General features: G+C 40.6%; 1 protein-coding gene across 2 annotated transcripts in view; it reads left to right on the top strand.

The window, feature by feature from the left end:
• The window catches only part of LOC310929123 (LIM and calponin homology domains-containing protein 1-like), an 85296-nt gene that overhangs the window by 53096 nt on the left and 16416 nt on the right, over positions 1-15784 (top strand). For both annotated transcript variants that reach the window (XM_083891834.1, XM_083891835.1), the window contains 7 exons: positions 481-679; positions 7523-7781; positions 10802-11167; positions 12489-12524; positions 14223-14349; positions 14695-14852; positions 15269-15752. In XM_083891834.1, the coding sequence (XP_083747960.1) occupies positions 481-679; positions 7523-7781; positions 10802-11167; positions 12489-12524; positions 14223-14349; positions 14695-14852; positions 15269-15752 (1629 nt within the window). The remainder of the gene's footprint in view (positions 1-480; positions 680-7522; positions 7782-10801; positions 11168-12488; positions 12525-14222; positions 14350-14694; positions 14853-15268; positions 15753-15784) is intronic.

Genomic DNA, 15784 nt, shown 5'->3' with positions numbered 1-15784 from the left:
AGACAATACGATAAATCACAGACATTATATGGTATTTGGTCCTTCTTGGAAACATAATAAACACTTTGTCAAGGGGGTTTGGGAGTTGCATAACAGATGGTAGCGGGGTCAGGAAGAGGAAGCCTTTTTTGTAGACAGGAAAGGCCTTTCCCCACCTCCCATTAGCTGCAAAGACATGTTTCAGCTGTAGACGGACAAAGGGAGGGGTCACGGGGGTGAGGAGAGAGTGATGAAGAGGGGATGTAGGCAGAAGAACATGCAGAGGATGATTGATAAATGGATGTGGGAAGAATGCGGCGTTACTGTAAGATGTTTCCAGTGAATGTGGGTGGGGAAAACTCAAGTTTAAAGACTTAAGCAACAGTTATTGATTGTACTGAGTAGATTATGCAGAGGGAATTTCCTAATATTTGTTTTTGGTTCACTTTCATCCCAAACATTTTGTCTCTTCTTTACCGTCTCGTTTGTGTAAACATTTAGGAGGCAGAAGAGGCAGAGAGCCCCAAACGCAGCATCCGTGACAGCGGCTACATCGACTGCTGGGACTCCGAGCGCAGCGACTCTCTCTCCCCACCACACCACGGCCGCGAGGACTCGTTTGACAGCCTGGACTCCTTCGGCTCGCGCTCACGACAAACCCCGTCGCCAGACGTCCCGGTCGCCCGCTGCAGCAGCGATGGTAAGAACCGGCACTATTTATATGTTATAAAATATAAGCTTGCAGGTTATATCGCTTCAATAGCCATTGTCATTTCAGTGGCAGCCCTTTGTCTCACGAAAGTAATTCAGTACAGCCTTGTTTGTTTGGGTCAGCTGTGGTGTACAGATAAAGAATATAGATAAATGAGGTGCATTGTCTTATTGTTGGTGCTAATGTGGTTAAAGACTTAAATTCGTCCCCCCATGTTTTTGCAGGACTACACCTTCAGTGTTAGTCAAACGCTATTTGAGAATGGAATGTGAATGATCTCATTGCCCTTTAGAAATCAATTTATGTCCATTGTTTCATTTTAGCTTCAGCCATATGTCTTATGACATTTGATTGAATGAGGTATGTTCTGGGATGTCCTTCTTAAAACTCCTCTGAATGTATTATTTAGAGTGAAATAACGCACCCAAGCACACAAGGTGGGTTTCCACAGTGCTTGAAAAAAACAGAGTGGGAACAGAAAATGAAGTCGCTTTTATGCTTGAGGGAAATGGGAAAAATTGGTGTATCAATAAATGGTAAATGCAAATTTTGAGTGAAACACATTTCACTTCACTGGAAAAATGTTGGGAACGGAGGATTAGAGGAGGTATGTGTGGCCTGATGAGGAAACTACAACATTCCTCTAATTAGTGCATGTGTTTTTTAACTTTATTAATCACTCACATCCATCTTTTAAAAAGCTGCTTGTGTTTATTACATAACTGCATAACTCTTCCTCAGGTCGCTCTTGTCAGGTTTATATGGTTTATAGTTCAGAAAGTGTGTCACATCTGGTTTTGCTATGTCATGTTAACACAACCATCCTGTGACTGTGTCAGGTGACATTAAACACAACAAACACATTGTTTATTTTTTGTTTATTTTTCTCTCCTGGGGATGATTAAGTCTGATTGAAGTGATGAAAGTTGTTGAATCCAAAAAAAGGATCTGATTTATAATTGCATGTCAGTTTGTTTTCAAACAGACCAAACGGTCTTTATTTCTTATTTATACAACACAGCTGTGGCCTGTGAGGAGAAAAAGCAAATGCTTTGTTATATTAATGTCAATATGTCTCAACTGTGAGATTTTTTTTTTTTTTAATGTTTGGCTGCGTCACCACCTCTTTACTCCCCATTGTATCATAAAACTGACTATGAAAAAATATTAGTAAAAGGGATTCTGCACAATGTGAAATCTTGGTTGCACATTCCATGTTTGTTTCTGTAAAAGGACAATCTTTGTTAGAAGGTCAGAGGTCAGTCACGAACACACCAGCACTTGACGATCAGAGCCATTGTTTCTAATTTAATATATTTAGTACAACATTCCTTTCTCTGCTCATCATCTTCCCTGAGTCTCATCTCTTCCAACAATTAATATCGATGAACCTTTATTCTATATATACGTCTTTATTTTGCGGCCATTTCATTAATTTCTGCATCCTTTTTAATTCATGTGTTTATGTAAAGTATGTATGGACATTTTTTTTCCATACAAAAGCATGTTTTGTTTGTGTGCTGGTTGTCCTGGGTTACAGCTGTATGATGAGTCTTGAAGTGCTGAAATTAAATGAGTGACAGTAAAGAGAAGAGATGAAGAAGGGAGAGAAAGAGGTGTGGTCGTATGAATGGAAGCTTTTTGACTTGTGTTTTCTGTCAGTGGTGATGAAACCTGAATACTTGAGACTTGATGTAATGTTATTGTTGCAACAGTTCAGCTCATACTTGTTTGTGTCGATAGACTTTATGTATGAGCCAGTGTTCAGATATTAGGGCTGTCACTTTTTTCTTAAAAGCAAGTTTTCCTATTCCTTTGAAGATATTCAGCTATTTTTGTCCTCCATTTTCATTGCAAAAAAAAGATAAACACCACAGTCCTGAGAGCAACATAACAACAGGAAGGCAATCAAAATGGATCTGAGGTTAAGCTGCGCTCTCAGCGCCCTCTGATGGATCACATGTTAATTACTTTCAATAGGCTGATCAACTTCTAGGCTGTTTATTTTGAATTTCAGTAGTCTAATCGGGCTCTGTGATTTAAAAATAACAGTACTTCTAACAATATATTTGTGTTCAAAAGCAGAAATCAATGTATGACATTATCACTATAAAAATCTACACCAACGATTAGATTTTTTTTAGCACTAATCTGAAACCCCAAACAATGAAGTTGACTTTTACCTTCTTTTTCATGCTCTATTCCTGAGTCATGTGCACATAATTATCTACTGTGCACCTCCCACACAACATAAGCCACTTAATTAAGACTTTTCAGTACTGCTACACTTACGGCAAGTCCCTATATTTCTCCCTTAAAATCAATTATTCCTTACATTTGTGTACATTTGGGTTTTAAAGTGGAAGAAATCAATGCACACTTATAGTCTGCACCGATGAACCGTGCAATACGCAACCTCAACAATAAGGTCACATACAATTTGCACAATTTAATGCGTTCAACTGTTGTTTTTTTTAATTAACATAAACCAAAGCGTATAAACATTGTTGCAGCAGCAGTCGTGACAAAACGTAACATACATTTCTTCTCTTAAGTGCATGCTGGGAAAGCGGCGCATCCTGCCCTGGAGCATTTTTGTTTTGTTTGAGGGGAAGTGCAAAGAAAGCTTCTGTTATCTGAATCTTGAGCTGCTGTCAACAGTCCAACAAAGAAACCAGTTGTTGGGGAAGTTGATGTTTGATTGCAAAAACACCCCCCAAAACGTATAGGACAATTCACAAGCACATTATGTACATCTCCTCTCATTCTAAAACAGGGACATCAAACTTCTTTTTGACTGATGTTCAGAGGTTAATAAGGATGAAATCATTTCCAGGGTAGCATCTACAGACCAGAAATCAAAGCTGAAAAAAGGCGTTAATGAAAACCTCCTGCTCTTATTGTGCAACCAATAAAACGACTGTGGTCTCTCCACCAACATGTGTAAACCACAACTGATTAGTCATGTTGTGAAGCTCGTGTTTCCATGAGTCAAATGAAGGATATTGCAAACTGATGAAAAAATGAGGAGGGAGAGAGAGAAGTTGCTGGTTTAGAAGAATAAAGAGGCTTGTTAGTCAAAACCTACACCTCTGCCTTGGCGGTTTCAGATTTGCACGCTGGATCATATTTCTAAAATCCTACAGCTAACTTTGCAGTTTGCATATTGTTGTTGTTCAGATCAGACCCTGGAGGGCACAGGTGAGAGAAGTGAGGAAAGCGCAACAATGCATTTATCAACCAATCACAGATGACCACGAATACACCCTGAGGAAGAGTATCAATTTATTAAAATACACTCAAACAGGCTCTTAGGCAGATTTCCCTTTCCCGATTCAGACATGTAAGTTGACTTCCCTCTGACAGCAGTTAGAGTGGAGAAAAAAAAATTAAATTTGATCTGTGAAAGAAATTCAATATTGATGATGTTCTTTTGTTTGTAGATGGATTCTTATAAATCAGGCACTCTGTGCTTCTGGTGCTTGAATAGTAAAAACCCAGCATTGTCCTCTTTCTAACTGGGTTGAATGATACCCACTGTTTGAAAGAATAAGCTTTGTGATAGCACTAAGATAGATCTTCTCAAGGATTTTATAGAATACAATGTAGCAGGTTTTTCACTGACATGGCAAGTAAAATTGTCAGAAATATTATAGTATGAGCACATTTGCTTTTATCATATTATGAAGATGGTATGTCGACTCTAAAAAGTCGGTCTCTTAGAAGAAACACTGAAATAGATAAAACGGGGTCTGCTTTAGGCTTTCTTCGTCTTCACACTCTCAGTAAGATCTACCCTGTGCTTTTATCCCCGGGCTCATCCTCTCATCCCAGGTTTGAGGTGCTTCCCACATCGTGTAAATTCCTTCCTCCAAATCCTTTCTTGCTTTGCCTTCTTCGAGTTTGCTCCCAAACAACAGGCGTCGGTTTGGGTTTCACTCGACTCCATGCTTATACTGTAGATCACAAAGGTCAGCCCCAGTAACAGCTCCCAAAAGTAGAAGTTACTTTTTAACGAGCCTAGCTGTCTTTGATTCAACAGGAATGTAAACTAACCCGGGCTTCTTCAAAGCTCTTCTACACTGCACTGTAGCCCTAGATCAGAAAACAGTGCATCTGTGCTTCATGATGTGCTTAAAAGAATAATTTTGATATGAATAAGACCCAAAGTTTATATTATTTAGAATGTGTCATCACTTTCAGAATTTCTAAGGGAATCACTGTCACTCTTCATTTGTGTTTCTGCTCCAGCCTCTCAGTCACTTTGAAGAATATTGAAGTGCACTCCACAGTTTTGACTTTTCCTTTACCATGACTGGATGTTGACGATTATTGATGTAAATAACAGTCTTTGAAGCTCCGGTACAGTATATGGCACTGACCCACGATAAAAGTTCAGACTTCAGTGTTACCATGTGTGCGATGAGACGCAGATCACCCCCTCATAGTCGTGTTGTTCTTTGAAGATGAATGGACTCCGATGGCAAAGTCACTCATGTTTCCAACTGATGGGTAAAGAGTCATAATTGAGCCTCAAGGCCTTTTTTGGGACCTTGTTTTTTTCAATTCTATTCATAGAAAAATAGGATTTCACGAGTTCAAAATGTGACGTTTATTTCCACTGATAGCTCCGGTTGCGTCCACATGTATCTCTTCTAATCCAGTGGAAAGTTTTTTTAGTTTGATCTGGTTGGGAAACATAGAAATTGAGTCATACATTTATCGGCCATAAATTGAGTACACATGCATCTGTGGGGTGGGGAATTCCAGTAGCACATGTGTGGAACATCAAGGAAGGCCTTTGGTATAGCTGCAGGTGTCTGTTTCTTCACTTTGACGTTACTGAATCTGGAATAGAATGAATTAGAACAGTGAACAATCATTTCCACCTAAATTATGGTGGAAATGATTGTTCAATCCCTGGAATTATAAACATGCAATCTGCTCTTTGAACCTCAGCTTCCCTTTTATTTTTGTTTATACTCTCAACATCTTGCAGAGGAATTTAAGACTTAAAGGCAGGAAAATAAGTCCTTGAGCGATGCACTCCTGCAGAGCCAGGTGTTTGCACTGACATTAAAGTTCCAACAACGTCTTTTAAAATCTGACACAGACAGACGCCGTGGCATCCTAAGTGAATTGTTTCCGAACTGCAGGCTAGAATTTAGTCAGGGCGAGCCGCACAATACACATTTACTAATGATTTATGTTACTTGCTTTGTCTAAGAAAGAAAAAATCAGGCCTTCAACCTGTTTTGGGTTGATTTATGTTCAACCACTGGAATGCACCACATCTAATAACACTGTAACCGCTCTATAATGTTTTGTAGACCTGCATGACGTAACAGCCTGGGGATGAATTCTGTAGGATTTCAGTGAAATCGAAGTGTTTCCACAACTACAACCAAATGTTTCTCTGCTCTGTTTGTATTTGTCTTTATCTCTTTGTTTCACTCCCTCCATTACTTTTTTGCATCTGTCTGTCTCTCTGATAATGACTTGGATGGTTCTTTGCACTCAGGTAGTCTTAAAAGGGAATCATAGACATTTTCAAAAGACATTATCATTCACAAAACATTAGCGAACATTAGAGACTCTGTTGCCTTTACTTACGTAGTATATCTAACCTGTGTAGTCGGGTTAATTGCCATATATATACGTTTTATTAAATAATTAACATTCACCTGGTAGCTATCATGTGTTTAGCAGCAGCTCTTCATATTATGAACCTGTCTTCTTGCAACTGCTGCTTCTTTATGAGTTGTGCGTCACCTTAAGGTTGTTTTCCAGTAATCATAGCTTGTTTGTCGTAGCGTCAAGCTGAAGAAAATCAATGGATCAGGCAGCAGTGCCCCTGAATTACACCTCTTTGATGCTTTTAAATTGCAGGTGTATTTAATATTAAGCTTTTAGTCTGTGGCCTTTTTGTCAGAGCAGATAGAAGCAAAATCTCTTTCGAGGTGTTTAACTAATCATTAGCTGCATATCATCGATCGATTAATTGGCTCTGAGAGGAAGTTTTACAACATTTTGGCATCGGCACACCTACCTCTGATGGCAGGCAATGGCCTCCATCCGTCATGTGGACGTCACCACTCTGCATGATCTGGCTAGAAGCACATGTAGTACTAATTATGCTCATTTAAAGGCCACTTTTGTTGTGTGTGTGAATTTCTCCCAATGATTGATAACAAAAAAACTGTATAAAGATTTTATGAAACAAAACAACACAGATTTCTCTATGAAAGATCCACTGCTGGATCTATGAAAGATCCACTGCATGAGAGCGAGTGTGAGCAATATGGAGTCCACAGCATGTTGAGCTTAGCGATGCATTCAATGAAACTTGGGAATTTCATCATGTTTGCATACAAGCATGCAGTCCACTAAAGAAACACAATTGGAGAATGGAAATATACTTATTTTTTACTTCAGTGCTATAATTTATAAAACAGTCTTCATATATTATTGTAATGATGACTACTGTATTTGCAAATTTTCTTTAACATCATTATACTGGAATTTTTTTATTGTCTGATGCTATTTTATAAGGGGGTTACGGGCTATCGGGCAATTGATATACTAATAGCTATTTTGTGCTGCTATCATTGTTCTATCAGCCTTTTAAAAATTAATTACCAGTCAACCACTAATATGTACATGAGCTTATGTAAACTGTACAGTCACTTGAGTCAAAGGGTTAAGCCAACACTTGCGCTTGAGCTTGCAATCAAATCAGCTACACAGTGACCCATCAATGATGTGAACACTAATGTCATTGTGAGGCCATTAATTAATTCGCTGCTTCATCCCCTCTCCCCCTCCGAACAGGTCGTGGCAGCGACTCGGAATCCGACGGTCCCAACCTCCGAAAGATGCCCGACATCCGCAAAGACGACATGCTGGCACGTCGGACGTCCGTTAGCGAGCCGCGGACCGCTATGCCCTTCAACCAGTACCTGCCCAACAAGAGCAACCAGAGTGGATACATGCCCACGCCGCTGCGCAAAAAGAAAAATGACAAAGAGGACGGAGGACGCAAGAGCTGGAGTACTGCCACGTCGCCTATAGGGGGAGACAGACCTTTCAGGTGAGTGTGACTGCAATGAGAAATGCTTTAAAATTATTATGTAAAGCAAGGTCAGTGTAGTTATTTATGTGGTGATTAAACAAAGTGTGGGAAGTTTTATTTAATTTTATTTTAAGTGATGACCCCACTGTTCTGATGATATACTTAAATTCATTTTAAGTCATTTTTTGTGGAAATTATCTCACTACCCTTGCCACCAAAAATGACAAAATTAGATTAGTTTATTTATCAGGATTTCCATTAGCTATGCCCTAATGCACGGGAAGAGTTTTCTGGGTTCCACTTAAAATCGTACATTCACAAACTTTCTATACGGGGACACTTTATTTATTTTGTTTTGTGTTTTCCCACATTTTTTAATATACTTTTTCAAGGTGCAGCTGTCTGGAATAAAAACCATCAGTGTTTGATTATTTTTCTTTCCAGTATTGTAGAGAAGGGCATGGCTGATGGAGGCCATATGTGTGTTTTCATTTGCTTCTGACTCTGATTGAACCAAAGTGTGAAAATCCCCACACATTCAAAAATGAGACAGTTAAACTTAAACGTCTTTGTGGTATATGTTGGTTTGGCATGTCATGTGTGCAAGAGTGCTGGGATTCTATATGAAGCATTTGATTTGGAGTGAAACTCCCTGTGGACGTTTCAGATTTCTGCTGGATCAGATGATTTCCATAATGCTGCTTTGATCAGCTGTTGCGTCAGTGGTTGCACCGTTTGTCTTGGGTGCGACTAGTTTAAGGGAGAGCTGGGACTTAAGCGGGCTGATGTTTTGTGGTTTGGATAATGTATTTCAGGACAGCAGGAGAAACGCTGTGAGTAGGTGGAAATACAGTAGGGAATCAGTGTGCTGCTTTCATTTCCCCCATTGTTGAATTCATCAATCATAAGTTACATCAAAATGCACATGTAAATTCATATTGTATGTATTATTTTCCCTTTTTTTTCTCTTTTTTCCCTCATTCTCCATTTTCTCCCTGTACATTTGACTGTTGTTTCCCCTTTTGCCTCCTTTTTCCTCATGTGAACCCACTCATCCATCACCTTATCTGTGTGTTTCCCCACATCGCGTGACTGTCTTGTCGTTGCTAATCCCAATCCACTGTAATTACACCTTCCTATCCGTTGTGTTCTGTGTGTGAATATGTGGCGTAACAGTCCAAATGGCAACCCTAGGATAGACACCCAAACTCCACACTCCACCCTGCCCCCTGAACCTCACACACAGATTCATGTGGACCATCAGAGAGTAGAGGATGAGGAGGAAGGGGAGCTTACTGCATCCACACCTTGCACTGAAATCCGTTCTGCGAGCAGGAGGAACAGTGAGCCTCTGCACTGTAGCCTCCTCCAGCCCCACGCAGAGCCTCACACGGAGACTCACCTGACAGTCACATCAGAGTACAGGTCTTTACCTTCACTTCTTTTCTTTTTTTTCCCCCGTTCCCAAATACCAGCAATCTATAGGTATATAACACTCATACTGTAGTTTCTCTAATTCAAAACCTGTCATTTACTGTGTTTTATGGCTGCAGAGGAAGCAAAAAATAATGGCCTCTCTGAGGCCATCGCTTTGCACCAAAAGAACCTCGTACATCAGTTTCTGTGTGAAACTTTTTCATCAGGACTGATTATCTGGCAGAAAACATTTCTAATTTCAGCATCTGGTGTTTTTCATGCGACCTCCTTTTATTCTTTGGTGCCGTCATTTCCAGATCATTACTTCCACTGCTATTCTTACCCTGAGCAGGATAACAGGGAATCGGCAAGAGGAACACATTGTTTATTATACAAGGTCTTAACCCAGCAGGTCTGGCCATAGCCACACATTCTACACTAGTGGTCAGGCAACAAGGTGAGGATTATTAGCTGTCAGGATGCAGTGAGATGTGCGATTGCGAGTTTCTTCTTCAAAAGCGTGTCAGTTTTTAGTGTTTTAGTGTTTTTCAGGCAGATGTTTCATTCACGGTGCTATTATTGAGCTGTTACAGTCACGCACCAGCTTTTCCAGCAGTTTCCAGCATTTTTCTGGCACTGATGTGAAAGACATTGACTGGATTGTCAGCATTTCAATACAGTGAAGGGATCCTCAGTGGAAATCCGACTTTAAATCTTCTTTTTAAATGTGTGCCAAGGAACACATGGGATTTCTAGGATGCTTGTGAATGGGCTACATTACTCAATAACATGTTCAGCAGGGAAACTACGGTGGAATTTGTGTGTAGTCATGATAAAAAAAAAAAAAACATTTTCTCACGTCAGTGTATTACATTTCATGTATCATCACATTATTTTTTATGAGAAAAACATGCTGAGATGTTTATTTCAGTTTATTTTTATGGAAGAGTGGAGCTTACTGTATATCCAGCCCTTTTATTAGCCGCAAACCTTTATGATCCTTAGCAGAAAGGCCAGACATTTGTGGGTAATATTTCTCATTAGCTGACCACACATTTAGCGTAAAAGACACATTCAGTTCAGTTGATAAAATCAAAAATCAAGAAAAACAAAAGGTAACCGCGGAAACGCAATTGATAGCTTTGTACTTCCCGTTTTTATTTGCACTTGACCTTTTCCCCCTCACAATTGCTGCCAAAAATTCCTCAGACCTCCATACACAAACAAACACATTCACACACACATACAGTAAAAACCGCTGAGAACATGAATAGGCCGATCCACCCTCAGGATGTAAGGAAATGAGACCTTGTTCCTTTCCTGACCCTGAGCAGGCTGGAAATGAAGCCTAGCCCCTTAACCGTCGGCAGCTGGCCAGTCTCTCTCTCCCTACCACACATTCTGGCAGTGTGCAGTCCAATAATAAGCTTCACTAGCTGTTCATCAAATGTTGACAAAGAAAAGATAATTTTGTGATATTCTTCCTTTTATTTTTTGGCTTTGTGGCTCCAATTTGCTTTCACATCAGTCTGCTATGACTGCTTTGTGAGCAAGAGGCTCTCTGATGATTGGTGATGATAACCACACTGCAGTATGTTTTTAGTTTGCTTTGCTCCCCACAGCAGTCCAGCTCGCTCCTGCTCGGAGGAACTCTTCCGTCGCTCGCCAACAAATCTGACAGGAAACGGAAATGCCATGGCAGCGTTGGGAGGGACGCCAGAGAGGGAGGAGTTTAGAGTGAGGATGGTAGTCGCTGGCACGCCACCTGTCGCAGACTTAGACCAAGAGGAGAAGCAGGTGTGTCGACTGCTGGCCTCTCCTAAACGCATTGCCACCCTGAGTCCCTCCCACCTGCTTTCAGTGCCCGCTGCCATGGCAACGACCTCAAAAGAAACAGCCAGTACAGGCAGATGCAGGGGCAGGGCACTGAGTGAAAGTGACGACCCGCAAGGAGGGATGTCTTGGTTGGACAGCAATCTTCCAGCAACGTGAGCCCCGTCCAGCAACTACACTACATTTTTAATGAAAACAACTAAATCGAACTAAATCTAAACAAATTAACTGCAAGGAAACTCAGTTTCCCATGATTCCTTTGCATAAGCCATCCAAGCATGTGACGTTGACCAATGGCAGCAGCAATGTTACTACGAGCACGGATGACTTAACTATCTAAGGATCGCATGAATGCAAAGTCATTATTTTTAATTGTTAAAAGAAAAAATGCATGGAAACTCTGAAAACATGTATTTTTCTCCACTGTCTTGCTATTTATTTATTTTGCTTTTAAGACATTTGGAAATTAAAAAAGTTTGAGGATGTACTTTTTCATTAACTATGCATGGACTTGGATGGAAACCTTTTGATGTTTTCATGAGACACAGTTGGAGGATAATTCCCACTGATGTTCAATTAAAGTTCATCTAAAGAGAAGATAATAAAAAAGAAAATGGGTGTAATTCTTCTAATTTTAAAATGCATATAAATGCAAGTGGTCCATTGTTGGTCTTTTTCTGTAAGACAGCGAATTTAGGAAGTAATTCATCAGTAATTCCGCAATAACAACATAAAAAATAACATGATTTAAATATGTTGACACTGTGCAGTATCTGATCTTTGAGGGGAGACTTTGACCAGTCACAGTTTGCCTACTGCAGCTTTAATGCATCGCAGACAGCCATCCTCTTACAGTGGAGCACATATAGAATACTGTAAGGCAGCCGTCCTGAGCCACCTTCAAATTTAAGCTCAGTCTTCTCTTGTGGTGACCAACCATGGACCACACTTTGTCTCACACCCATGTGACGTCACAGAGACAACACACATATTTGTGGGTTCAGGCCTGAACCCACAAATATGTGATGGTCACACAAAGGAGCAGATGTTGCTCTTGTGTCGTCTAATGAATGATGCATGTGCTTATTTTTTAAAATATTTTACTACAGTTCAGATGATTGCATATATATATATATAATATATACATCTGTTGTATGCCAGCAGTGTTTTGTTTCTTTTGTTGTGTTTTTTTGGGATGTATGCAGTGCTGCAGTAAATGGCCTCTGCTCAGTCATAGCTGTGTTTTGGATAAGACTGCCCCCTTGTGCTTGGTTTGAGACTCGTATAAACCGACAAGTCCATCTGCCTCCTCGCACACACACACAGACTTCAAGTATTTGAAATCATATCATGACGTTCATCAAAAGCTGAAAATCATGTATTACATGGCTGTGTGTAACATTCAGGAGTGAAGTTTGTCTCATTTGTGTTCATTTGTGACCTCACCATCTCTCTCTAACTCTCTGCTCTCCGTAGATTCAGCCGCACAGATAGTGTGTCAGACGATTCACAGTAAGTTGTCTTTTAGTGGCGTCCGGCTGTCTGGCACTGACTGCGCTTATAAAACAAACCCTGTTCGTTAATCTCGTTTTTAATCGTTTTATTTTATTGATTCAAGTGGGGCGAAAAAAAGAAATCTGCTGAACGGGTGAATTCATTTAAAGAGCTTTTTTTGATACGTTTGACAAAATTTCACATGCTGACAAAAGAGTTTTGAGTTGTTTTGGGGTTTTTCTTCAAGGTCCTGTCAGCAAATTACAACTCTTTAATGTTGGAATCAATTTAATCAGTGCTCTAAGTTGGAGCTTTAGTTCCATCAAAAGAGTTGGGATCAATTCAGTTTGTCAAAAGTTGTAATTATGTTCAGTTTGGTCTATGACCTCATTTAAAAAGCTCATATAGATTTTATTTTTTTTACTACTTGAATCACATATCAATTAATAGTTTAATAAAAGTAACCTAAGGCGAAGAGCATGTCTGTCACTCTGCTTTTATGTCCCCAAACTCTCCACTCGATCTAAAGTGTCGTAACAAGACACTTTCAAAGAAAATTATTGGACGCAGCTCTTTCCTCTCAGATTTATTCAGCGCCTGCAGCGGTAGCTGCGGAGGGGAAATGACTAAACTGCGCTGCTGCGACATCACATTAGTGCTTCTGCCAAGCTGCTGCATGTTTCACGTAACACGACCATTTCCGTTTCCCTCCCGACTTCCCATCACTAATGAAACACATACTCGCCGACGACTCCAGGGCATGCGAAAGAACAATGTGGAGGAGCAGGTATTTGTTTAGTATTCAATTTACAGGGTTCAATACACCAATAATATGAATATTGTACTCAATTTTAAACGAGACATTATTCAGATTATGTTTACATGACTTGCCAATTGTTTTTTTAATTGTTTTATTTACATAATGCAAATGACATTGAGTTGCTTCATGTGTTTTTTTTGTTGCATATTTTGGGAAAGAATATTCAGATTAAGGTCAGAAAACCCTGTTTGCATGGCAGTGTATTATTAATCACACACTAGTCTTTGTTTTCTTAATCTTGGATTTTTGCTGTGAAACATTGCCGTAGTTCAATCTCTCTTTTTTGTGGTTGTGTTTAACCAAACAATATCCAAATATTTTTGCTTAATTTTTCTGAATCTAACAATGAGGAAAAAGAATCACGACACCCAATGATCAGTTGAGCTGCATGTTTCTAACTAAGATTGCACTTAAGTGTCTTGTCTGTAATGAATGCTGTAACATGACTCACTTAACTAAGAAATGATCAATGTTAACATTCTGTAACTTGTTTTCTCCACTATGAAAAAAACTATTCAGATTGTTGCCTGCACTGCACTTTAAAATGTGACATGAAAACTTAACCAGTGCACTTCTGTTTGATTTGTGTTGAGGAGCCGGAGATTGGGATGTTGTATTGGATCTAGAATGTGATGGATTAGCATGAGTTTATCTTTACACAGTTTTCATTACTTCTTTAAACCACACACCTCACTGAACTGATTTCTGCTTTCAAGTTATTTTTTTGATGGTTTACAAAAGGAAATCTCAATGTGTTCACAGTTATTTTAACAGTTTTCACAGCTAAGTTGGAAAGTGATTTATCAGTGCCGTTTCTCACCGTAACTAACCTTCTTGTCGTCATTCATATTCTTTGTCTCTTTTTTCCTCTCTCTCTCTCTCTGCCTCCTCCTCAGGAGTGTGAGTATGATCGACATGCGTGGTGAAGAGGAGGCCATCACGCAGCCCCATAATCAGGTGCGTCATGCGCTGATGCACAATCAGTACACCAAGATGAAGGAAGAGGAGGATCACTGGCAGGATGTAAGTGTCTCAGATTTGTCTCATTTGTTTCATCCGTGTGTATTTATTCATTTATTTGCTTTAAGTGTCTTTGTTCCTGCTGTGAGATAACTTTTAGGTCTCATAAAAATCATGTTTCATCTGAACTACGTATTCCTTCCCTCTGCAGTTCATCAGTTTTATGCTTTTTTTTTCTTGATGCCCAAAGGGTGAAAAATGATCTTGCTGTGCTCCACTTATACAACCTAAATCAGTTCACTTGTGCCACAGCTGTTTTTGTAGCGCTCACATCACAACCATCCTTTCTTGCTGTCTTTCTTCTGTATCTTCTGATGCACTGGCAATGGTGTGCTCGTCTGTGTCCAGGACCTGGCGAAGTGGAAAAATCGGAGGAGGAGTGTTTCTCAGGATCTGATCAAGAAGGAGGAGGAGAGGAAGATGATGGAGCAGCTGTTGACTGGAGACACCTGTGTCTCGCAGAGGAGGAGAAGCATCAAGACGTACAGAGAGATTGTGCAGGACAAGTGAGTGGAATCCTGCTTAGAAACCGAGTACAAAGCGATGGCAGCGTAGTTAGAAAAAGTAGATCTGTGTCATGGAAGAGAACTCGATATACAGCCTAATTCTTAGTAGCAGGCACAAGGGTGACAGCGACTCCTCATGGAGTTCAATTAAGTAGGTCTCTCACAGGGGGGAGTGAAACAGGAACTTGAATTTTACAATGAATGAGTGTAGTTGAATAATAGATTGAAGTCCTCATATATTCCATAAACGTTATTCAGTCAAAAGCAACAGGCAGTCCTATCTGCTTGTGAGGCAGTTTGTTGGTAAATAAAGATCCTCTTAACTGGAACTTATCCAGTAGTTTGTCAGAATATGACATCAGACATCTCAAGACAGACCTTTATCCCCTGTGTTCCTTCTCTCCTTGTGTCACCAGAGAGCGTCGCGAGGAGGAGCTGCGTGATGCCTACAGAAGAGCCAGAACCCCAGAGGAGGCGTCAGCCATCCTCCACCGTTATGCCCAGCGCTTCTCCATCAGCGACGCTGTCCTGGAGCGTCTGCAGCTGCCAAAGATCTTGGATCGCAGCATCTCAGCCGACCCCTCCTTCCCCGGCTTACCCTTCCCTCTCTCCCTCTCTGCCTCCCCGACGACCCCAGACCCCTTTGACGAGGACCCCAACGGACCCCTGAGATTTCTGCGGCAGCAGTCCGCTCCACCTCCAAAGTACACGTCCACGCTGGAGGCGCGAATCGAGGAGTTTCCCAAAGATTCGTCCTCGCACCAGCGACCCCAGATTCGCTCCCGCTCGTCTGAGCCACCGTCCACGCACTCTGCTCTGTCGCCTAAGCCAGTGCCTTTGCTGACACCCAAGCCTTACTTTGAGTCCGGAGCAAGAGCGGCTGAGTCGTGGGCCAACAAGGTGAGTTTGACTGTGAACCATTGTGGAATCAC

Source organism: Microchirus variegatus, assembly GCF_963457635.1.
Source record: "Microchirus variegatus genome assembly, chromosome: 6".
Classification (NCBI taxonomy): domain Eukaryota; kingdom Metazoa; phylum Chordata; class Actinopteri; order Pleuronectiformes; family Soleidae; genus Microchirus; species Microchirus variegatus.
The sequence above is the reverse complement of the archived record's forward strand: the minus strand, read 5'-3'. Positions and strand labels throughout refer to the sequence as shown.